Raw genomic sequence first — 24,893 nt, 5'->3', positions numbered from 1 at the left:
GAGGAGAAATAATATGTTTAGACTTAAATTTTAAAGTGTGAGGTGCAGGTGTAGCATACAAAAATAAATCACCACAAGACTCTTGGAAATAAAAAGACAAGAAATATGCAAAATAGAGATGAAAGTTCAGTTAGGAGATTAGACAAACCCTCAGGTAAGAAGATAGTTTAGAAAGAGAGAGAAAATGGTCAGGTAAACATCCTGATAAACACCTGTATTTAAAAGGCTAGAGGAAGAAGTGAATAAAGAAACACAATTAGAGAAGTGGATAGAAATGTAAGATATCAGAAGAGAAGGTCTTGGTAAAGCACAGTAGCAGATCAGTTTGCCAGATACTTCTGAGATGGCTTTTCTTGCCTCTCCTACTTCTTACTTAGAGGAGCTGCTTTTGCCCACGTATCTCAGAAGCAAGCACACAGTTCTTTGAAGTTATAACTGCTAACAGTGGGGAACCCAGATAAAAGGTAAAGTAATAGATACAGGAAAAAGAACAAAATGTCCAGAAGTCTTAAGTGAGTAATGTAGGTTTTGTTTTGTTTTTGTTTTACTTAAGGGACACATAAATACCTCCACACATAATTAGCATGTAATTCATCTGCATTTCAGAAGGAAAAAAAATCTAAGTTTACATACAGGTATCCTTAACAAAGAACAGCTTTCTTAGTTATTTGAATATAGTAGCTAAGGCAGGGACTCTTAATGGGACAAATGAGAGGGCTTCAAAAGGAGCTGGGGGAGAGATGTTTAGATACTGAGGATACTAAAGACTACATGTAGCCCAAGAGTGAAAGGGACATTTTTCCAAAATGTTTACACTCTTTTCTTTCCCTGTCTAATCACCCAACCTGCTACCTAAGTTTTTCTGCCTTGCATTGGCATTAAAGTAGGAAATAACATCTGTGTTGGTGGTTAAAGGATCCAGAGAGCAGGAGGGGTCTGAAATGGTATGGAAAAAAGAAATTAGGCATTGTAAGGCCAGCATGGAAAGGACGTCCCTATAATTATTTGATTGGGCTGAGGTTTATTCTTTGGACCTTTATGTAAATCCTGCATTTTAAATTAGAAAATGTATGTACACACATTTAGTATGTAATTATATGTGGGTGCTCTTCACTAACTTACATATGCTTGTTATAACATGCAGAGTTTATAACATCCAGTGAAAGTTGTATATATCAAAAGTTATGGGCTTCCCTGGTGGCACAGTGGTTGAGAGCACGCCTGCCGATGCAGGGGACACGGGTTCGTGCCCCGGTCCGGGAATATCCCACATGCCGCGGAGTGGCTGGGCCCATGAGCCATGGCCGCTGAGCCTGTGCGTCCGGAGCCTGTGCTCTGCAACGGGAGAGGCCACAACAGGGAGAGGCCCGCGTACCGCAAAAAAAAAAAAAAAAAAGTTATAATTTGTTTGGCATACAATACTGACATTTCTCATATCCATTATTATACAGTGATCTTATCCTTATATGACTAGTGAACTGGTTTTTGGCCATGAACTAAGGTTGACTAAATAAAGGCAGCTGACAAGGAAAGTGAAATACTGGCAAGACTGTTCATACAGCAATAACATAATCCCCCAGCCAGCCAGTTTGATCAGCCTAGTTTCAAATTCTATTTTCCCTTACTTTTAATGTTGATTTTTGTTCCATCATTTTCCATTTCTAGAAGTGGCATATTCGTCATTATCACTGAGATACAAGTTTTTCAAAATAATGATTTAAAATGTCATAACTTTAAATAATGCTCCACTTGAGTGGAATAGGGAGGAATGCACTCTAGCTGTGACTTTCGCAGCTCCTACCAAAACAGATAAGCAGAGTATCATCGGCATCAACCCTCTCTGGTAGGTCCTCATTGTTGTCTGAGGAAATCTAAGGCTTGTATTTATTTACTTGTGATTTAAGCACTCTATGCCTAAAATAAGACACAAACTAGCAGAACATTTCTTATTTCACAATAACTATTAAAAATATGACATGTTTTAAAAGCTGGGTATAACGGGTTGCTCAAAGCATTGTAACTCATTCCTCCTTTCCACTTTCACTTTAGTTTCATCTTATACTTTGAAAACACTAGCAGAGACAAAGACAGGAAACAGAAAGGTGGGAAAAGAATAAGTTTAAGGATTTCAGGTAGGCAGATTTTGTTTTTTGCTTTCGTTTTTTTTGTGTGTGTTACGCGGGCCTCTCACTGTTGTGGCCTCTCCCGTTGCGGAGCACTGGCTCCAAACGCGCAGGCTCAGCGGCCATGGCTCATGGGCCCAGCTGCTCCGCGGTATGTGGGATCTTCCCGGACCGGGGCACGAACCCGTGTCCCCCTGCATCGGCAGGCAGACTCTCAACCACTGCGCCACCAGGGAAGCCCTTTATTTGTGTATTTTAAAATTATCTTTTAATTTTATCATCTTTATAATCAAGATAATGGGGTTTTTTAAATTATATTTTTTAAAGTTTAAAAAATGGTATGGTTTTTTCCTGTCAGTTCTGAAAATTTATTTAAAAGAATAGCAACAGTGGTTGTCAGAGCCAAGCCTAAACTCCAAGCCAAGAGGTCATTTTACCTCTCAGGACTTGGTTTTTCTTCTGTAAAATGGGAAGCCTGGTCAAGCAGATCTCTGAGATCCTTTGCAGCTCTACCAGTCTATGATTATATGTTCCAAACATGCAAGAAGAGATAGGAAAAGGAGAATAAAAAGCAAAGATGAAAAAGCAGACAAAAAAAGAAAATGAGAGAAGCAAAAATAGTTTTAGATTAGAAGCTCCAAAAGGAGGGATGAAAAATTACCCATTTAAGTTATATAAATGATAATGAAAAGTAGAGCCACCAGAAATTATGACAGCAGAGAACTAATTTCTAGTTAGTCAAAAGAAAGGAGAAGAAACATGACATGGCAATGTAGAGGTTGTCAGTGTAGGGAGGGAGCAAGACGAACATCTGGGGCCTTCTTATGGCGTTTGTACGTAAAGATGTTGAGTCTTCTAATTTAATTCCTTTTATTTAACATTCCAGCCTTTTTTTTTAAAGGTCGTTGGTTCACAAGCTACACTACTGCAGTTTACCTAATTAATTTTCCTATTTTAGGCTCTTTTACCCTGGAACCTATTCTCCTCTGTCATTGTTTTATTGAAAAGCCTAACAGGGACTTTTCCTTTCCTGGCATTGCAAGTCCAGACTCCTTCCTATGCTACTTCTTACCAGTCCCATTGTATGTTTGTCAGACCATTCTGCTTACCTCCCGCGCTCAGCTTTCACTGTTGTAAACATTAGTTTTTTAGCCTGCTTTGTCTAAGTGTTACCTGCTCTTCGAGTCGTAGCTCCATTATTCTAGCCCTTATATGCATTTTTCCATTCTCTCAACTCATTTAGGATCTTAACTTTATGAATGTTACACTATAAATGTGTTGACTTAAGATTTTTGTTTTTTTTAAATTATCTTTTTGGCTGCATTGGGTCTTTGTTGCTGCGCACGGGCTTTCTCTAGTTGTGGCGAGCGGGGGCTACTCGTCATTGCTGTGCGTGGACTTCTCATTGCATTGGCTTCTCTTGTTGTGGAACATGGGCTCTAGGCACGCAGGCTTTGGTAGTTGCAGCGCGCATGCTCTAGGGCACAGGCTCAGTAGTTGTGGCACACGGGCTTAATTGCTCCACGCCATGTGGGATCTTCCCAGACTGGGGATTGAACCTGTGTCTCCTTCATTGGCAGGCAGATTCTTTTTTTTTTTTTTACATCTTTATTGGAGTATAATTGCTTTACAATGGTGTGTTACTTTCTGCTTTATAACAAAGTGAATCAGTTATACATATACGTATGTTCCCATATCTCTTCCCTCATGCGTCTCCCTCCCACCCTCCCTATCCCACCCCTCTAGGTGGTCACAAAACACTGAGCTGATCTCCCTGTGCTATGCGACTGCTTCCCACTAGCTATCTATTTTACGTTTGGTAGTGTATATATGTCCATGCCACTCTCTCACTTTGTCACAGCTTACCCTTCCCCCTCCCAATATCCTCAGGTCCATTCTCTAGTAGGTCTGTGTCTTTATTCCTGTCTTACCCCTAGGTTCTTGATGACCTTTTTTTTTTTTCTTTCCTTAGATTCCATATATATGTGTTAGCATACGGTATTTGTCTTTCTCTTTCTGACTTACTTCACTCTGTATGACAGGCTCTAGGTCCATCCACCTCATTACAAATAGCTCAATTTCGTTTCTTTTTATGGCTGAGTAATACTCCATTGTATATATGTGCCACATCTTCTTTATCCATTCATCCAATGATGGACACTTAGGTTGTGTCCATCTCCTGGCTATTGTAAATAGAGCTGCAATGAACATTTTGGTACATGACTCTTTTTGAATGATGGTTTTCTCAGGGTGGCAGGCAGATTCTTAACCACTGCACCACCAGGGAAGTCCCTGACTTAAGTTTTATATATCGTATTTTGGAGTAAATTATACTGCAAGTCCTCAAAGGGGAGACTGTCTCATTTTACTCTTACACCTTCTCTGGCAGTAGCTGTAAATTTGCACATTGGGTAAAATCTCAGAGTAAAAACAGTAGCTATTTAGTAGCTATTTAGCTATAGAAATTTCAAAGGTTGCTATAGTTTAGCTTTTCATTTTTCAATCTATAGTTGAAGATGATGTTCAGACTTGTTTACATGGAACTTCTTTCATAACTCATCTAAAATGTAATAGATCTCATTTTTCTTGGTCTATTTCCTGACATTTTTTCCTTTTAATTTCATGTCATTTTTCATAGTTTGCAGTATTCACAAAAATTTTTAAAGTCTGTATTTTCTTTAATCTTCAACTTAAAATAAAATACTTTGTTGCTATTCTGTTTCTGAACACTCCTATCTGTTTAGTTATATGTATTTAACTCTTTTAACTGTGCTTTATATATACAATTCCATCTCAGAATTTGATTAAATTTGTTGTCATTGTAAACTTCTACCATTCCAGTTATAACTGTCTTGGAATCAGTGTCCCAGTTTTAGGTATAGAGTCACCAAAAGTATATATTAAAATTTTTAATTTTGTATTTTAAAGCAGGTGATGTTCAAAATATAAATGTTATTTTTCTACTTTCAACATCTTGTGTTAACTACTTCTGGCCAGTATTGATAGGCTTTCTTTTATCATATTTTAGATTTATTTCACTTCTAGCAATGTTTGAGGAGCAGATACCATTTTGCCTTTATCTGTTGAGTTTCTGCTAGTTTGGGGGAATCAAATGAATATGGTATGTTTTCCTGCCCTCACAAGGTTTGTGTTCCAACTTGGAAAGGGAAGCAGAATAACTGAGTATGATGATACATGGTGTAGTAATGACAAAATACAGTGACGCGATCCAATCCTACCATTTGCCTGGCACTGTGCTTAGACACTTTAGATATATCTTGTTTCACTTTCACAACCCTGAATTACAGTGAGAAAACAGAATCAGAAAATAAAAGTTCCTTGTCCCCAGATGCTATGGCCCAGAACAGTATTAACAAACTCTGTGTGATAAAGGTCTGGCGTTTTTTTCTTCTTAATTTCCATTCTGTTGCAAGCTGATTGTTTTGTAAAATATAAATAATGATTAACTAGAAAAATAAAACCTTAAAAAGACATATAAAATACAAGCCTAATTTGCTATAAGTTTCCTAAATGCTCTCAATTTCTGTATTGTCTTGTCACAAAAGTGGTAAACAGTTTGCAGGCCAGCTCTGGTTCTGGGACCATATTTTGATTGGCACTGATCTACATCCCTCTATGGGAGCTCCCAGAGAATCCTGTTTGTATCTCAATCATGGACTCTCCCTACTCGAAAAACAGGGCTGCAACATAACTGGAATAATAATATACATGAATAGCTGTCTGCAAAGGAGGTAGTCTATTTAAGGTATTCATTTGCACTGTAAGGTTCAGAATTAAGCAACATCTTCTTGCTAGCCTAGAAAACCATGGTAGATCAGGAGAAATTCATCTACTTACAAAACTGTGTTTTGTACATACACCATACCTTAAGTTTTCATGCTCTCACTGTACACTGAAGGTCTCATTCTTAGTAATTGTAATAATAAATAGAAACATATGAGGGTAGTATTGTCTCTCTTATTAGAGTAGGAATTTCATGTATCTTGTATTCACTTCTGTGTAATAATTGCCAAGAACAGTGTCTTGTACATGATCTTCAGATAGTTGTAAATGAATGAAGTATTTTTGCATACAATGTTAGTATAATGTGGTTCAGAATACTGCAGGCATCGGCCTCAAAATCCTATATGCCACTTCATAACTGTGACTTTGGGTAAGTTATTTGACTTATGTAAGCCTGTTCCCACATCTGTAAGATGAAGAAAATTGTAACACCTACTTCTTCAAGGTGTCTTGGATTTTAAATGAGAAAATACATGTAAAGCCTTTAACAAAGTACCTAGCATATAGTAAACCTAAAAAACATTAATTTTGCTTTTATTAGTTGATGGATAATGTTCTAATATCCTGTATTTAGAGAGGACATCCACGTAAAATACATGAAAATTTTAATGGAAACTATCCTCATCTACTCAATCTCATATATTAAGATAAATTTATTCAGAAATAGGCGTATTGTGTATTATTACTACTATATTTGGAGGTCTAGCATGTACAATTGGAGTCCCAAAAAAGAGACTAGAAAGAAAATGTTGAAGAAATAATGACCATAGATTTTCTAAATTGAGTGAAAAAAATAGTTATGGAGCCAAGAAGCTCAGTGAACCTCAAGTAAAATAAATACAAAGAAACCATACCTGAGAGCATTTACTGGTTGTGATAGTCCAACCAGTAAAGTTCAGTGATGGAAGAGGAAATCTTGAAGGAGCTGTCTTGGGAAACGACACATTACATACAAGGTAACAATGCTTTGAAGGATGGATGGCTTCTCATTTTTTAAAAAAGTTGTGGCAAGAAGATAATGAAATTGGCATATTTAAAGTACTGAAAGAAAAAGCAAACAAGCAAAAGAACCTGACAGCTCAGACTTCTATGTAGAGCAAAGCTACCCTTCAAATAATGAAGGTAAAATAAAAGACATTTTTAGATAAATTAGTTCATTACTAGCAGATCTGCACTAAAGATCTAAAGAACTAAAGAACAGCAGAAAGGAGGTTTTTCAGGCTGAAAGAAAATGATACCAGATGACAACTTGGATTTATAGGAAGGAATAAAGTACACTGATACAGTGTATAACTAAGTACATTAAAAACTATATATTTACTCTTTTATTCGTTTCTTTAAGAATATATATATGCCATTTAACTAAAACTTACTGTAACTATACATATATATTTGGTAACCCTCCCTCTAAAAAAAAAGGCAGGGAAAAGGAACAGAGGGAAACAGAAGCAGATAGGACTAATATAAAACAAATAGCAAATTTTAGGCCTGCATACAGCTGTATCAGTACATACTATAAATGTAAATGGAGTAACACTCCAATTTAAAAGTAGAAAGCAAGTCCTAACTGTATACTATTTAGAAGAGACATCCTTTAAATACAGAGACACAGATATTTTGAAACTGAAAGGATGAAAAAATATTCAACGGAAATACTAAGTTAGCAAAATCTGAGATGGCCATATTAATCTTAGATAAAGTGAACTTTAAGATGATGTTTTACCAGAGGTAAAATGGGACATTTTGTTATCAAGAAGATATTACAGTTCATTAAGAAGGTACCACAGTTATAAATGTCTGTGTACCTAATAGCAGTTTTAAACTTTATGAAACAAAACGTGATAAAAATAAAATACAGGAAAAAAATCATAATAGTGGTTGGAGATGTTAACATCCCCCTCTCAGTCATGGTAGGATAAGTAGTTTAAAAGCAGTAAAATTATCTAAAATGAATAAAGGCTGCCACATCAAATACTGGCTAGAATGTGTGAAAACAAGAGCTTTCGTACATCGCTTGGTGAAAATGTTAGATGTCATAACCAGTTTGGGAAGAGATTTGGCAGATTTTTATAAAGTTAAACATACAGCTACCTTTTTACCCAGCAATTCCTTGGTGTTTATCCAAGAGAAATGAAAACATATGTCCAGAAAAGACTTGTTCAGGAGTGTTCATAGGAACTTTATTCATGATATCCCAAAGCTGTGTAAACAACCTAGATGTCCACCAGCAGAGGAACTGATAAATAAATTGTGCTGTTACTAAGGTATAAAAAGAGGCTACTGATATACCCTAAAACATGGATCAATTTTGTAGACATTATGTTGAGCAAAAAAAGACCCAAAAGAATACACACTGTATGATTCCCTTCATATAAAGTACTACAATAGACAGCTTGATTCTAGTGAAGAAAATTAGCAGTTTTTTGGTGTATGGAAAGGGGAAATTGATCCGGAAAGGGATATAAAGGAGCTTCCTGGGGAGCTGGAAATGTTGTATTTTGATAGGAGTATGTTTTACACAGGTAGATCTTTTTGTCAAAACTCAAACTATACACTTAAGATTTATACATCTCAAGGTATATCAGTTTTACTGCAAAAAAAGTTAAATATTGAACTATTGTTTGTAGGTTTGTTTTTTCTTGATGATATTGAGTTGGCAATTCTAAAACTGCTTACTCTATATTCGAGGATTGTGCAAATGAGTAAATATATTGAGGAAGCCAGATTTCTCACTTCTGGGGAAAGAAGTTACAGCGGCGGGTGGGAGAAGACTATATTGTATTATATTGTTGGATTGGCGTTGGAGATGTCCATATTAACTCATGCTTTTAAATATACAAATAAGGCAAAATATATTTCTATAAACAGTATGTATGTATACTATAAATGTGTGCATATACAGTATATGCATGTATTTGTATATACAGCATATATACATAGGTGTGTGTACACATGCACATAAAACATAGTTCCTATATCTCTGTACTGAAAGAACCTAGAAGCAATGATGCATCAATAACAGTGAGCACCTCTAGTGCCTGATTTTGGGTTCTAAATACCCTTCATCTATAAAAGGAACCAGGACTCTTATAGAAAGGACTGAATCTGGGGCTGGGTAAGGGAAAGTACTAAATGAAGCTGGATCTTCTTACTGTGCCAGAAAGTAAAGAAATGGTTCACATAATCACAGGAACGTGTCAGAAGGATCCAGAAGCCAACTTGAAAGGGTTCCCACTGTCGGTGTCAGGGACAATTTGACTATCGAAATATGAATGATATTAATAGGTAATGCATTGAATAAAATAAGAATTCATTCGTCCCTACTGAAACATACAATGGAATAAATAAATGAATGAATAAATAATTAATGGAAGGACGGAGAAAGCTCCTTACAGTAGCGTTCTAACTAATAAATAGAGAAATGACGATGAAGTTAGAAATCATTAATGGGATTTAAAACTAGTGGGTAGAAAATTTGGTGACGAGCAGGATATTTACATTAGTCTCTAAATGTCTCCCCTCTGATTGCTTATTAATTTTAAAGGGGGAAAATAGTAAGCCAGTAATGGAAAAACCTGTCTGACACCACTTTAACCAAGTCGTCAAACCTAACACATTCAATATTGGGACCAGCTGATATTATGTGGCTCCTAATAAGATGAAGTGAGAAAGGCAAATATCACTTCAGTGCAAATCCTGTGGAAAATGCATAATCTGAACCTAATCATGAGGAAACATCAGACAAATCCAAACTGAAATGTCAAGGTCAAGAAACACTAACAAAGGCTGTTCCAGATTAAGGGCTAAAAAGATAATGACAGCTAAATAATGTATGCTTTTTAAGTTAAATAGACCCAGGGGAGGAACTACCAAGGACATCATTGGGCCAATTGACAGAATTTATTGGGACTGTGGATCAAATGGTATTCTTGTGTAAGTGTTAAATTTCCTGATTTTAATAACCATTGTGTGTGAGATTGTCCTTGATCTTAGAAAATGATTAATGAAAGGGTAAGGGGGCAGAGTGACTTCCAACTTACTCTTAATTGGTACAGAAAAAAATGCAGTAAACATTTTGCATATTAATATGTGCATAGTAAGTCCATGCATATATGAGTAGATTGATAATACAAAATGTAAGCAATTGGGTGATCTGAGTGAAAGATATCGTGTACTAGTGTTAAAACTTTTCTCCAAGCTTGATGAAATTATATAAAGTTCCTTCACAAAACTATATATATGTATATATATATATTTTTTTTTTTTTTTTTTTTTTTTTTCTCCCCCAGAAGATAGCATTGGCTTCTTTTCTTGCCCTGGTGGATTAAGTTTTAAATAGTTAATGTTCATACCTTCTTTGGATATCTTTCAGCTAATTGGAGTGTACCTTTCAAATATTATAAAAATAGAGTAAATTTAAGTATTTGTGTATTATAGTTAAGATTTTTTGGTACAGTTTTACTCTCATTTTTAAAATTTGTTTTACAAAATTCTAGTTGCTTTGAAAAATATAAAGGTATAAAAATTTTGAGTAAGTCTCCAGGAAATACATATTATTTGTGATAACACTTTAATATTTGAATCATGATAGTAAGTTTGTTGAATATGTATTTTTAAAGTGGTTCTCATTGTGCTGTGTCCAGTGTTCCTGGGAGTTATATAGAGCCCTTGTTTGTGTAATATACTTGGGAGAATTGAGGGCCTAAGAGTATAAATGTGTTATCTGTGATGTTACCACCAGCTTAGAGCTTCTTATTTTCTTTTGTGTCACTAACTACTTTGAAATGTTACGAAAGCTGTGGCTTCTCTCCCATGCATATGTGTATTGCTTTTTTTTCATATAATGCAGGGGGTTTCAAGGACACCCTTCACCCTATCCACCGACCCCTCCCTGCAAGCTTAAGTGAAACTGTGTACTGAAGTTTAATGTTCACATTTATTTGTTGGCAAGAAGTGTTTCACTCCAGTTCAGTATTTTTCTTAGTGCCGTTCTAGGACAGCCAGCTTCAGAATCGTTTGTGGTACTTGATTTAAAAAAAAAAAAATGGATTCCAGAATCTACTGTCCATTCATTCATTCACCAAATATTTGTTAATGTTTACTACATGCCAAACACTGTTCTAGGCAGTAGTAATACAGCAGTGGATTAAATCCCTGCCCTCGTGGTTATCACATTCCTCTGGTGAAGACAGACAATAAGCAAATAAACACATAAAATGTATAGTATGTCATATGGTAAGTATTATGGTAGGGATCCCATGGTAGGGATAGGAAGGTCAATTTAAATAAAGTATTTGGGGAATGTCTCACTAAGAAGGCAACATTTTAGCAAAGCCCTGAAGAAGTAAGGGAATGAATCATTCAGATGTTCCAGGAAGAGACAAGAGAAAGTGCAAAGATTTGTGAACAGCACAGGTACCTGTTAAAGTTCAAGATATAGCAAGGAATACAACGTGGCTGAATCTAGAGTGAGGAAAGTGCTGGCAGGTGACGGTGGGGAAGGGGAGTTCAAATAGAGTTGACAGGATTTGACTGCTATCTTTAAAGTGTTATTACTTGCATTATAATGGACAACGGTGGAAATAGGGGCACCGTTAGTATATTATTAATAATCAAAGTGAGGGCAGTGGTGGCTCAGACCAGAAATTGCAATAGAAGACATGGTGAGAAACTGGATACATTTTGAATGTAGAACTGACAGAACTTAAGATTCATTGGTAGAATATGAGAGGAATAGAGGGCTCAAAAATGACTTCAAAGGTTGGGGCTTGAACAACTACAAGACATTTACTGACGTGGAGGAATGAATTGAGTAGCGGGAAGATCTGAAATCGGTTTTGAACTTTGGATGTTTTGAGCTATCAGATGTACAAGTGAAATGCTGAGTTGAATGTATACATCTTGAAGTTCAGAAGAGAGGTCTGAGCAGAGAATATGAATTTGGGAGTTGACCGCACAGTATTTAAAGCCATTAGACTGGAAGAGGTCGTCAAGGTAAAGTGTTGAAAACAAGAAAAGAAGTCTAAGAACTGAAGTCTGTGGCACTCCCCACCCTGGAGATGAGAAAGAATCACTATGAAGGTCTGAAAAGGAACACCCAGTGAGGCAAAACCAGAAGACCAGGAAAGCAAGTGAAAAGGGGGTTGCGAGGAGGAGGGAGTACTCAACTTTCCACGTTAATGGGGGCAAGTAAGATGACATCTAAACTTTGGATTTAGCAAGAGAAGTAATCCTTAACCTTGACAAAAGCAGTTGCAGTGCATGCTAGGGATAAAAACTTGACTAGGATGGGTTCAAGAGGAAGAATTGGAGACAGCTAATATAAAGCATTTTCTAACACACCATTGTAAAGCAGTTATACTCCAATAAAGATGTTATAAAAATCATTCTCTTTCAAGGTGGCTTTTTGGTATGCTAATGGAGAATGATTTATATCGGGTTTTCTATAATTTGGGCCAGGAATTTTGTTTTTTCATGTGGACCATTTTTTTAAAGTCTTTATTGAATTTGTTACAATATTGCTTTTTTTTATGTTTTGGTTTTTTGGCCGTGAGGCATGTGGGATCTTAGCTTCCCAACCAGGGATCAAACCCACACCCCCTGCATTGGAAGGTGAAGTCTTAACCACTGGATCACCAGGGAAGTCCCAGGAATTTATTTTTTTATTACACCCTAATATGATTCTTACATGCACCAGGTTTGAGAACCCCTGCTTTAATGTATGATTGGTGTTTGCTGGCCAGTCATTCTTCAGTGTAGCGAGTGCAAATGATTTAAAAATTAAATGAAAATTCTTATTTAACTGCTGACTCAGTGGCCAAAATTTGCAGTTGTCAGTGACTCTCATCAATCCAGTTACAAAACAGGAACATAGAGGCCAGGGACAAAAGTAAAAGTTCTTTTTGTAATTCCTGTTTCCCAGAAAGGATGTCTAATCAGCCAAAATAAGTTTAAAAATTTCAAAAATATTGACATCTTGAAATTCTCCTCTTCAAATATTGTTTAATATTTAGCATCCTTTGTTTTAAAGAAAACAATGAAAAGGTGAATTAGTTTTGAGTTACAACTGCCAGAATCTCAGAATTTAAGCACCAGTTTCTAGCGATGTCTTGGAAATAGTGTGGAATAAAAATTAAACTGTTGTGTTGATTTATCTGCTTTGGGGAAGTTTTTTTAAATGTTATTTATTAAAATGAACCCATTTCAGGTTAGAGTAATGTTTTTTAAACTTCACATACTAATGAAGGAACCCAACGTGGTTTAAATGTCTCTACACTGTTCATACTATGAAATTAGGAATGAAGGAACCTTCTAAAGTCATTACAATACGACTTACCCAATTAAGGCTTTCGACGATGTTAAATTATTTCAGACCAAAGAAAGTCTGTCTCATTTTTAAAAGACTCCAAAAGAAGGTAACTTAAACTTTCCTAAGCAATTTATTCATTTACTTTCAAAATGATTATATTTAGAGTAACATTTAAAAGCCCATTTTTTTGTTCTGAAGAACCTAGGGGCAGGACAGGAATAAAGACACAGATGTAGAGAATGGACTTGAGGACACGGGGAGGGGGAAGGGTAAGCTGGGACAAAGTGAGAGAGTGGCATCAACACATATACACTACCAAACATAAAATAGATAGCTAGTGGGAAGCAGCCGCATAGCACAGGGAGATCAGCTCATTGTTTTGCGACCGCCTAGAGGGGTGGGATAGGGAGGGTGGGAGGGAGACGCAAGAGGGAGGGGATATGGGGATGTATGTATACGTATATCTGATTCCCTTTGTTATACAGCAGAAAGTAACACACCATTGTAAAGCAATTATACTCCAATAAAGGTGTTAAAAAAATAATTTAAAAAAGCACACTTTCCCTTATTGTATATATTCCTGTCTAAATTGCAAATTGCAGTTTGCTAGTTGTAGCTTACCAGAACAGCCCTAAATTGAATGGCTGGGTTGACTACTAGTGTGGCATGGGATGAGTCATTTTACTTTTGTAATGCCACTTCCTCATCTCTATAATGTTCGAATTATAGAATCCTAAGAGAAAAAGATGAAGAAAATATTATGGACTTCAGATAATACAGGTGTCACATTTAGTGATGGAAGTTATTGCCTGGCTTTCACGTTGGACTCCAATTCTCATGCCTAACTTGTTCATCCCATTACCTCTAGCACTTAGCATGGTGCCTGACTTGAGTAAATGATAAATAGCTGTTGACTTGCTGGGAGTCAGGGTAGCTCATACGGGAATAAACATTTGAACTGAACCTAAGAGAAGAGGAGACTTTTGGCAGAAGAGGAAACCGTATGAGACAGGGAGAATAGCATGAGAAAGACTGCAGGTGAGGCAGAATCCCAGCTGGTTTGAGGGAAATGGTAGGAAATGAGACTGAAGCCATGTCCACAATGTAGAAGGCCTTGAATGCCAGGTTAATCTGTATTTACATTGAGTCAGTCTTTTAATGTCTCAGAGCCTTAGTGTGAGTAAAACATGACCTGCCTAAATTTCAAGGTTGTGGTAAGGACCAGGTAAGGGGAAGTGGAGCAAAATATAATTGTACCTGGAAGAAAATGAAAATCAACGTATGGAACTTTTAAAAAAATGGAATATATGAGAGGATTGTTTTATAAGAGAAGTTAAATATACAAATTCAGTAATTTGAAGGGTTACTTTTCTTTAGGTTTCTGTATGTTGTACTACTTATCTATAGTAGTATGTAGAGAATCTCACATTACAGAAAACTAAGTATCTGGACTGTATGCAGTACTTGTAGTTATTGATGACTTAGTGGATCTTTACAAAAGGCAAATTACAGTTGTTTTCAACATAATAAAGTCATGTGTTCTCTCCAACTTTAATGTGCATACAGATCACCTGGGGGGCCTTGATGCAGTGCAGATTGTGGTTCAGGAAGTCTGGGGTAGGCTAGAAGAGTCTGCATTTCTAACGAGCTCCCAGGTGTTAGCAGTGCCACTGGTCCATGATTATAATAAAGGTCAAATGAAAATATAAACTGAAAATCAGTAGTCCATCCAAAATTCTAACAGATTTTACTCTTGTATTTTTAAAGCAAATTTTTGTCTTATTTTATAGCATGTAGCATAAATTTTAAGCCAGGTAAGAGGAAGAGGCAACTAGCTGGTTCTTCACTGATTTTCCATTTCTCTTTACAGCAACCCAGTGATGTATTATTTTCCCCTTTTTAGAACCGAGGTAACTGAGATTTAGAGCTGGTAAATAACATAAGTTAAAAGGTCAAGTTTGCGTAGCTGTCGGTCTAATGTTCACGTGTTTGCTGTAACCACTATAGCATCTTAGTTTTTTGTTTGTTTGTTTTCATATATTTGTACAGGTTAATTTTTCCCTCTTTAGTGAAAATTGTTTAGTATGTTGTTATTTTACGTTTAATTTTAAATTCAATTTAGCCTATTTCTGTCCTGTGCATAAAAGTTGCCAGTTTTGCTGAAAGGACACTCCTATAATTCCATTATAGACCTTTTCTGAAACACAAAACCACAAAAGAGAACTAGTTATGTGTCTTGAGGAAGATGGCTTTTCATGAAGTCTGTCAAGCCCTAGGCAGTTGGTAGAATCCCATGATAAAGTGGGGAGATTGCCAGAATATATCAGAGCTGTACCGTGCAAAAATAGGTTTTATCACAGAAGTATGATTGTCATCATAATGTATATTTTTATTTGACTTTTTTACTGCAGTCTAACATTGACATAAAAATATTTCTTTTAGAATGTGAAACACAGAAAGTATGCAAGGTGGAAGGCAACATATATTCACAATTGTTTAAAGAATGGAGAGACTCCTCAAGCAGGGCCTGTTGGAATTGAAGAAGATAATGGTATGTATTTATCTAAGTAAAATGATTTAGTAGAATCATAATTGCTCAATATATTATTATTCAGAGTTTTTAGAAGGAGTGATGCAATTTTGTTTCCTTCATCAGGTCCGAAATCAGGTGTAAAATTATAAACTTAGGGACAAGTGAAAAATTAAGGCCAAACTGTTCTAATATCTGTCTGTGTCAACTGCTCTAATATCTGTCTCTGGCCTCTAATCAGATTTCTTTCCTACGTGGGACAGGCAATCCTTTTTTAATCTATAAAATGTTTCCAAACCACGAAGAACACTGAATTTATTTTGTATATACCTGAGGTGGGTTTTTTGGGGAGAGAGGGGCAGGTAATACTTTCACATGGTTAAAAATTCATACAGTATATAAGAAATATGAAGTGAAATTCTCCTTTCCACCATACCCTTTATCTTCCCAGATTCTACTGAAACCCAAATAAGTAAATAATGTTTTTAGTGTTTTGTGTATTTTTACAGAGATTATTTTTTATAAATTACTAGTAAATAGGAATATATACCCTCACTTTTTTCACACAATTGGTAATACACACACTGTTCTACATCTGGTTGGTTGGTTGATTTATTCATTCATTTGGAGGACTATTTAGAATTTTATAATGCCACTCAGTAAAAAAGCAACACTACAGTTCTACCTATAAATACTATGTGTAAACTATTTTTGCAGCTCTTCTCCTAGAGAAGCAAGCTTTTATGCATCATTTCAAGTGAATTTTTTGCTATCTATTCCTGAAGGACACTTCATGATATATCCTTGTTTAATCTTGAGGTAGCCTTTTTCACATAGAATGCTTCTTGCAGTCGTATAATAAATGCCTTGCATTCATATAATGCCTTAAAGCTTGCAGATCATTTTCATGTATCTCATACCCTCAAAAATCTCCAAGAGATAGTTGGTGTTATTTCTGTTTTACAGAAGAGGAAATTGAGGTTCTGGGTTTTGACCTGCCTAATATGGAACCACAGAGAAGGAGAACCAGAAGTTGAATTATTACTCAAAGTCCTTTGTTCTTTTTACTAACACTATAGCATGAATACTGTAATATTAAGTTGTTATTAAGTCTTTAAAGTTAACTATTCTAAGACATGGTTAAGTTTTGGAGTTATTTACAGCATGGCGGTGAAATTGGATTTTTTCAAGTGTATTGCTACAACCTTATTTCTCACTTTTTCATTTAATATTTTGGAATGTTTTACATACTTCCTTCGCTGCTTTAATACTGACCACAGTCAGGCATGTTTTATGTTAGTTCTACTGTTTACAAAACCATTAGTCACTTCCAGTTTTCCAAAAGAAAAGATCCAAGATCCTTAGCCTACCAAGCAAGACTCACCACGATCTGGCACTGACCAGTTTTATTTCCTACTCCTGTCTCCTGTTGTCTTTGTCCACTAGGGCTGCCATAGCAAAATACCATAGACGGGGTGGCTTAAACAAAAGGCATTTATTTTCTCACAGTTCTGGAGGCTGGAAAATCCAAGATCAAGGTCCAGCAGAGTTTGGTTTCTGGTGAAAATCTACTTCCTGGCTTTCAGAGGACCACCTTCCTTCTGTTCTCATATGGTAGAGTGTCAAGGAGAGGGGGCAAAGGAGGGGGAGAGGCGCAGATCATTCCTGTTGGATTAGGGCACCTCCCTTATGACCTCACTTAACCTGTAGTTACCTCTAAAAACCCTGTCTCCATATACCGTCACATGGGGGGTTACGGCTTCATCATACGAATTTTGGGGGGACAGTTCAGTCCATAACACCTATATAAACCCTTTATTACATCCATAGACGTTAACGGCAAGAAAGTACCTTTGTCTCTTTCTTTAATTAAAACCATTTCTCCCTCCTAAAATGTTCATCTTTCTTTACCTGTCTGAATCCTGCCTTTCTGTAAAAGTCTTCCTTCATGTGAATTTCTGCAGAGCTATTTTATGTATTTATAGTTTCTTATAAAATATATATTTAATAAAGTGAGTATTTTCATAATTTATGATAATATTTATAATTTATAGAGCACATGCTAGGCGTTAGGCACTGTGATAGACATTTTACATATACTATCTAATTTAGTCCCCATATAATTCTGTTGGTAGCTGGGCATCCCTATTCAAGCTCTAATGACTAGTTAATGGAACCTAGGATTTGAACCCAAATCTTTATCATTCTAACGTCTATGCTCTTATTCTACATTTAAGTGGATGCATTTTTTCCTCAACCAGATAACAAGACTTAATACGTATATATTTTCCCCATTGAGCCTTCCAGGAAAATGTCCCAATCAACCAATCAACTTAACATAATCTAGTCTTCCCTTGAGAACATAGTACCAACATTATGAGAAACACTTCTGTGCTTTAGCCATGGTATAGAGCCCCAAATTTGTAATGACCTCCCATTTCCTAGGACATACCCTTGTGCTTGCATTTTTTAAATGTTATACATTTTTTTCATTCATTTTTTAAGAAACTTTTTTTTTCTTTTTTAAAGTCATTTTGTTGGCATTACCTGGGTACTAGGGTTGGATAAGACATGGTCCTGTACTGTAAGAGCTTACATTCTCATGGGGAGCTATAGGTTAATAAGTAGTTATAGTACATGTTGGTAAGAAGTGGTGCCTGAGCTGAGTCTTAAAAGATAAATTGAACTAATTAAGTCAGGTAAAGAAAAAAGGGAAGGATGCTACAACTGAAGAGAACAGCATCTTCAAGGGCAGGGAGGCGGATTGAGAACTGGCCAACTGTAAGAACTGAAAGAAAGGAAAAAAAAGAAGAAAAATGTTTTTGAGAGTGAATTGGAGAAAGATAATTCTGCAGGTTGTAATGTGAATCCAGGAGCAGTAATCCAAATTATAAATAATGAAAATCTGGGTAAGTTATTGGCCAGGGGGGAATAAAGAGAAGGAAGTATAGTTAAGGAAGTGTAATCAATAGGATCAAGGAACAGTTTAATATGAGACAAGAGGGAGAAAACAGAAAATGATCCCTGTTTTGGGCTTTTGTGCTCAGAGGCATGGTGATTCCATTCAAAGAAATGGCTAATACAGGATGAGCAGGTTGGTGGGAAAAGTCAAGGGAAGGCATCGAGATGCTAATGTGATTACTACTTGAAGAAGTTCAATAGCGATTAGATATTCTACCCAAGATTTCAGAAGAAAGGTCAAGGCTGAAAGTAGAATTTTGGAGTTGTAAGTTTGAAAGGAAGAAGTGAAGCCAAAGTAAAATGCTGGATCACCCAGGGGGAATGGATTGCTTAAGAATTAAAACCAAAGGTGGAACCAACCTTTTTTCACCTTTAGTAATCATATTACATTGGAGTCTGAAGCAGAGACACTTCTGTTATCTTATTACATATAAGGTACATACACATATGTGTAGTAAATGTAAAAATACATGTAATATTCATAATTACTCTCAAACATTTGATTTGAAAGATACTTCACTGCTTATATATGCTTATGTATGAAAATACACCATGAAAAAAATCTTTGTTCTTTTAAACATATCATTTTACTTTTCAGTAGTATTTCTGAGGTATCATTCTAGATACACTGAAATACCAATAAATGATCAATTTTGTTTTTCAGGCATTCTTTCAGCATCAGTGACTTTCTCTAATCTTAAACTTTTTAACCTTTTTCTCTTGAAAGTGTTCATTATTATCTTGATCTCTTTTGTTCTGAAATGGTTGTTTTAAGCCCTCTATAATACTATAGATTATTAAATCTATGTAATTTTTATTTTGCTTTCCCAAAATTGGCTTAAATTGAGCTTGTAATTTTTATTCATTATTTTCATTCAGTTTTTATAGAGCTTCTGGGTAGTAGAAAATTGTTAGCTATAGAATACTAATAATCCTTTTAGATATAAAGGAGAATATTTTCATTGTATACTTTTCAACCTGTTAATTTAAAAAATACCCTGGTGTCATGAGGTGTTAATGTCATAACATCTAACAGTGTCTGCTCAGAAATGGCTTACGGCTCTAAAAGAGGATGTTATTAAATCTGAATTTGTATGCAAAAACTCTTCTTTAAAACTGATTTTTCTTTTTCTCAATGCAGCATTATATTCTCTTGTGTTTTTAAATTTTATAAGATATTCTAGGTGTAAAAGGTATTATGTTTAGTAAAAGTCTAATTTTCTGTCATTCTGGAATTTAATTCTAGTAGAGCTAGTAAAAAAAGAATAGATACTATACCTTAGTTAATTTAGAGTAAGAAAAAGAAGAAGTATACTTAATTTTTGAAAACAGTACTATGTCACCGTATTGTCAGAAAATACTTAAGGAAGCCATATGATTGGTACAAAAAAGTGTTCTAGAAAAAATTTAGGCTCAACTGAAGGAATATCTGTTAACATTCAAACTCTAAGTTTCCATATCCACTTGGATATGGAACAACAAAGTGGCTCTCTTATTACTCCTTTCTACATAGACAGCTCAATGTGAAATTTTATTCCTTTGTTTTTGTTGATTAATTTGTTGAACAACACATAGGTAATCATTTAATAGCTAGTAAACAATAAATATTGAGTAAAAGGCAGCTGTCAGAAAGTAGAGTTCTTATGGAGAGCATAAATGTGACATGTTTTGCCAAAAATGTCCTCTATTTTTCATAAATTTAAAGAATGGGTTTAAAGAAAATTTATTTTTAAGAAAAATATAATATATGCAAAGATTTTACAGAGTTGGAAAGTGTTAATTTAAAGAAATGTTGATCATACTGCCAGGCACAACTAAGTGTTTTAAGAAAAGGAAAAAAATTAAAACAATTATTTTAAGAGAAGCTGCTTATCAATTGCATTAAATAGAATTACATTCAAATGTCTGTCATGTCCATATAGCAAAATAAGAATATTTGGCATTTCTATTTCAAAATACAGATCTTCCTCAACTTACAATGGGGTTATATCCTGATAACGCATCATAAACTGGAAATATAATTTGAAAATACATTTAATACACCAACCCTACTGAACATCATAGCTTAGCCCAGCCTACCTTAAAAGTGCTCAGAACACTTACAGTAGCCCACAGTTGGGCAAAGTCATCTAACACAAAGCCTATTTTATAATAAAGTGTTGAATATCTCATGTAATTTACTGAATAGTGTACTGAAAGTGAAAAATAAAATGGTTGTAAGTGTATCGGTTTTTTACCCTTGTGGTTGCGTGGCTGACTGGGAGCTGTGGCTGCAGCTGCCCAGCATCACGGAGAGTACTATACTGCATATCGCTAGCCTGGGAAAAGATCAAAATTCGAAGTATGGTTTCTACTGAGTTCCTATCACTTTTGCACCATCGTACAAAAACCTCATGAATCAGGGACTGTGTGGACCTCATTTAACATTGCATGTATATTATATAATAGATGTTGAGGAAAATGAAGATGCTGGAACAGCCTCTCTGCCCAGTCAGCCACCTCAGCCGTCATCTTCAACATATGACCCAAGCAACATGCCATCAAGCAGCTATACTGGAATACAGATTCCTCCCGGTGCCCACGCTCCAGCTAATACCCCAGCAGAAGTGCCTCATAGCACAGGTAGGAAATTGAAGCTTAACGAATTCGAACTCTCCTTTCATAAATAACAAGTGCGCTTCTCATATTTGTGCCTCATAATGATGGTCCTAAAGCATGATAAGATCTTTAAGTTCCACTTGAACCCACCAAAAAATTACATCCTTTTCGTTGAAGTTTTAATGTTAGTTGTATTTTAATTTTTTAAGAAATGACAAAATATATTTATGTGCATTTGGTTACTATTGACCTTATGTTTTACTAATAAGTAAAGTTCCTGTGCTTTTCGTGTGTGTGGCTGTTTTCTTTTTCTTCCCCTCCCTTTCTTTCCCCTTCACTGTTCAAGAATAGCACTGAGGTAAGTGGGGCTTATTATAGGATGTGTCTGTCAGGTTCCCACTGTGATTGCAAGATTCATTTTTCTTGACTTATTCCCTTAGGACCCTGCCTCCTCCCTTAACATGGGTATTATTGATGAAGGAGCAAGCTTTGAGCACAGTATCTCAATAGCCGTGGATTCACAGACAAGTGAAAGGAGGGGGTTTGGGGTTTGGTGGTTTAGTTTTTTAATATTACAAACGTGTCTAAAAATAAACCACAGAAGTGATACCTGCTATCTTTGAATAAATTAGTACTATATGTCTGTGTTTTCATAGAAAAAAGATCTGACAAAACTAGTCTCCAGGAATAAGTCAATGTCATAATATAAACTTTTGAAAGTTGCAGATACTCTTGTTTACTTGTATTGTTGACAGAGTATAACCCTTACTTCCAAATAGAATAAAAGTTGCCTTTGCGCCTTGATTTCTACTATTGCGGTTATTCACCATTACTTCATTGACTTTCAAATTTTCAGCCTCAGTTTACCCAAACCATTTAGGTTATTCTGCATGAGTTGAACAACATTTAAGAGTTTTCTGTTTTGACCCTTGTAGCAGCAATTACGATTAGTTTCTTTCCTCCTATTTTAAAGCTTTCAGCTTCATATCATCTACAAATAATGCAAACATTTTTGTAAGCATATTGATGAACATGATAATTTTAACACTGATCTCTTTAGTATCATCATTCTGTATATTTTACCCTGCCTGACTTTTCATTGCTTTAAGGTCTATGTGATAGAATTAATAGACCAATTCCCATTAGTTTTTTAAGTAAAATTTCATGGAACACTGTTTTAAATATTTTATTATCTTTTGGGAATATTCAGTATTTCCAGGGTAGAATGAAGTAAGCAAAACCAGCTACATATTTAGATGTATTTGCCTTTGATAAATACTGCCCAAGTTATACTATTGGTAGTAAGTTTAAAAACTGACCAAGAGCCTCCAACACAAGCATCTTTACAGAAGCGTGAAGTGAGAATAAAATATACTTGGGAGTCACATAGTATTAGTAATTAGTTTCTACTCCTTGCTAAACCATAAACTCAACTGTTACTCAGTTCCCGACTGAGGTTATTCTCTCTTTGAAAATGAAATTAATCATACTTCTCATAGTTGTTTCAGTTATTAAAGGGGAAGAAGTATGAAAGTTGACTACTATGCCTAACACAAAATCATTGTTCAGCAAATTAGCTTCCTTTTCCTTTTTTCCTTTTTCTTTTCCCATATATTTTATTACAGAATTTTTTTTTTTTTCTAAGATGTTGGGGGTAGGAGTTCATTTATTTATTTTGGGTTGTGTTGGGTCTTCGTTTCTGTGTGAGGGCTTTCTCTAGTTGCGGCAAGTGGGGGCCACTCTTCATCGCGGTGCACGGGCCTCTCACTATCACAGCCTCTCTTGTTGCGGAGCACAGGCTCCAGATGCGCAGGCTCAGTAGTTGTGGCTCACGGGCCTAGTTGCTCTGTGGCATGTGGGATCCTCCCAGACCAGGGCTCGAACCCGTGTCCCCTGCATTTGCAGGCAGATTCTCAATGAGTGTGCCACCAGGGAAGCCCCTATTACAGAATATTGAGTAGAGTTTCCTTTGCTATACAGTAGGTCCTTGTTGGTTATCTTTTTTTTTTTTTTGACATCTTTATTGGAGTATAATTGCTTTACAGTGTTGTGTTAGTTTCTGCTTTATAACAAAGTGAATCAGCTATATGTATATATATATATACATCCCCATATCGTCTCCCTCACACCCTCCCTATCCCACCCCTCTAGGTGGTCACAAAGCACCAAGCTGATCTCCCTGTGATATGCGGCTGCTTCCCACTAGCTATCTGTTTTACATTTGGTAGTGTATATATGTCAGTGCTGCTCTCTCACTTCGTCCCAGCTTACCCTTCCCCCTCCCTGTGTCCTCAGGTTCGTTCTCTACGTCCACATCTTTATTACTTTCCTGCCCCTAGGTTCATCAGAACCATTATTTTTTTCTTAGATTCCATATATATGTATTAACATACAGTATTTGTTTTTCTCTTTCTCACTTCACTCTGTATGACAGACTCAGTGTCCATCCACCTCACTACAGATAACTCAATTTCGTTTCTTTTTATGGCTGAGTAATAGTCCATTGTATGTATGTGCCACGTTTTCTTTATCCATTCATCTATCGATGGACACTTAGGTTGCTTCCATGTCCTGGCTATAGTAAATAGTGCTGCAGTGAACATGGTGGTACATGACTCATTTTGAATTATGGTTTTCTCAGGGTATGTACCCAGAAGTGGGATTGCTGGGTCGTATGGTAGTTCTATTTTTAGTTTTTTAAGGAACCTCCATACTGTTCTCCATAGTGGTTTTATCAAGTTACATTCCCACCAACAGTGCAAGAGGGTTCCTTTTTCTCCACACCTCTTCAGCATTTATTGTTTGTAGAATTTTTGATGATGGCCATTCTGACTGGTGTGAGGTGATACCTCATTGTAGTTTTGATTTGCATTTCTCTAGTGATAGTGATGTTGAGCATTCTTTCATGTGTTTGTTGGCAGTCTGTATATCTTCTTTGGAGAAATGTCTCTTTAGGTCTTCTGCCCATTTTTGGATCAGGTTGACTGTTTTTTTGATATTGAGCTGCATGAGCTGCGTGTATATTTTGGAGATTAATCCTTTGTCATTTGCTTCGTTTGCAAATATTTCTCCCATTGTGAGGGTTGTCTTTGTCTTGTTTATGGTTTCCTTTGCTGTACAAAAGCTTTTAAATTTTATTAAGTCCCATTTGTTTAGTTTTGTTTTTATTTCCATTTTTGCATCTATGTTCATCAGTGATGTTGGTCTGTAATTTATTTTGTGACATCTTTGTCTGGTTTTGGTATCAGCGTGATGGTGGCCTCATAGAATGAGTTTGGGAGCATTCATCTCTCTGCTGTATTTTGGAAGAGTTTGAGAAGCATAGGTGTTAGCCCTTCTCTAAATGTTTGATAGAATTCACCTGTGAAGCCATCTGGTCCTGGGCTTTTGTTGGTTGGAAGATTTTTCATCACAGTTTCAATTTCAGTGCTTGTGGTTGGTCTGTTTATATTTTCTGTCTCTTCCTGGTTCAGTCTTGGAAGGTTGTGCTTTTCTAAGAATTTGTCTATTTCTTCCAGGTTGTCCATTTTATTGGCATATAATTGCTTGTAGTAATCTCTCATGATCC

At 35.9% G+C, this 24,893-nt stretch overlaps 1 protein-coding gene across 2 annotated transcripts in view; it reads left to right on the top strand.

Moving 5' to 3' along the window:
- The window catches only part of VTA1 (vesicle trafficking 1), a 72,468-nt gene that overhangs the window by 23,555 nt on the left and 24,020 nt on the right, over positions 1–24,893 (top strand). For both annotated transcript variants that reach the window (XM_065888869.1, XM_065888870.1), the window contains 2 exons: positions 15,679–15,787; positions 21,176–21,349. In XM_065888869.1, coding sequence (XP_065744941.1) covers positions 15,679–15,787; positions 21,176–21,349 — 283 coding nt within the window. The remainder of the gene's footprint in view (positions 1–15,678; positions 15,788–21,175; positions 21,350–24,893) is intronic.

Source organism: Phocoena phocoena, chromosome 12 (genome assembly GCF_963924675.1).
Source record: "Phocoena phocoena chromosome 12, mPhoPho1.1, whole genome shotgun sequence".
NCBI lineage: Eukaryota > Metazoa > Chordata > Mammalia > Artiodactyla > Phocoenidae > Phocoena > Phocoena phocoena.
This window is presented reverse-complemented; position numbering and strand designations above follow the sequence as displayed.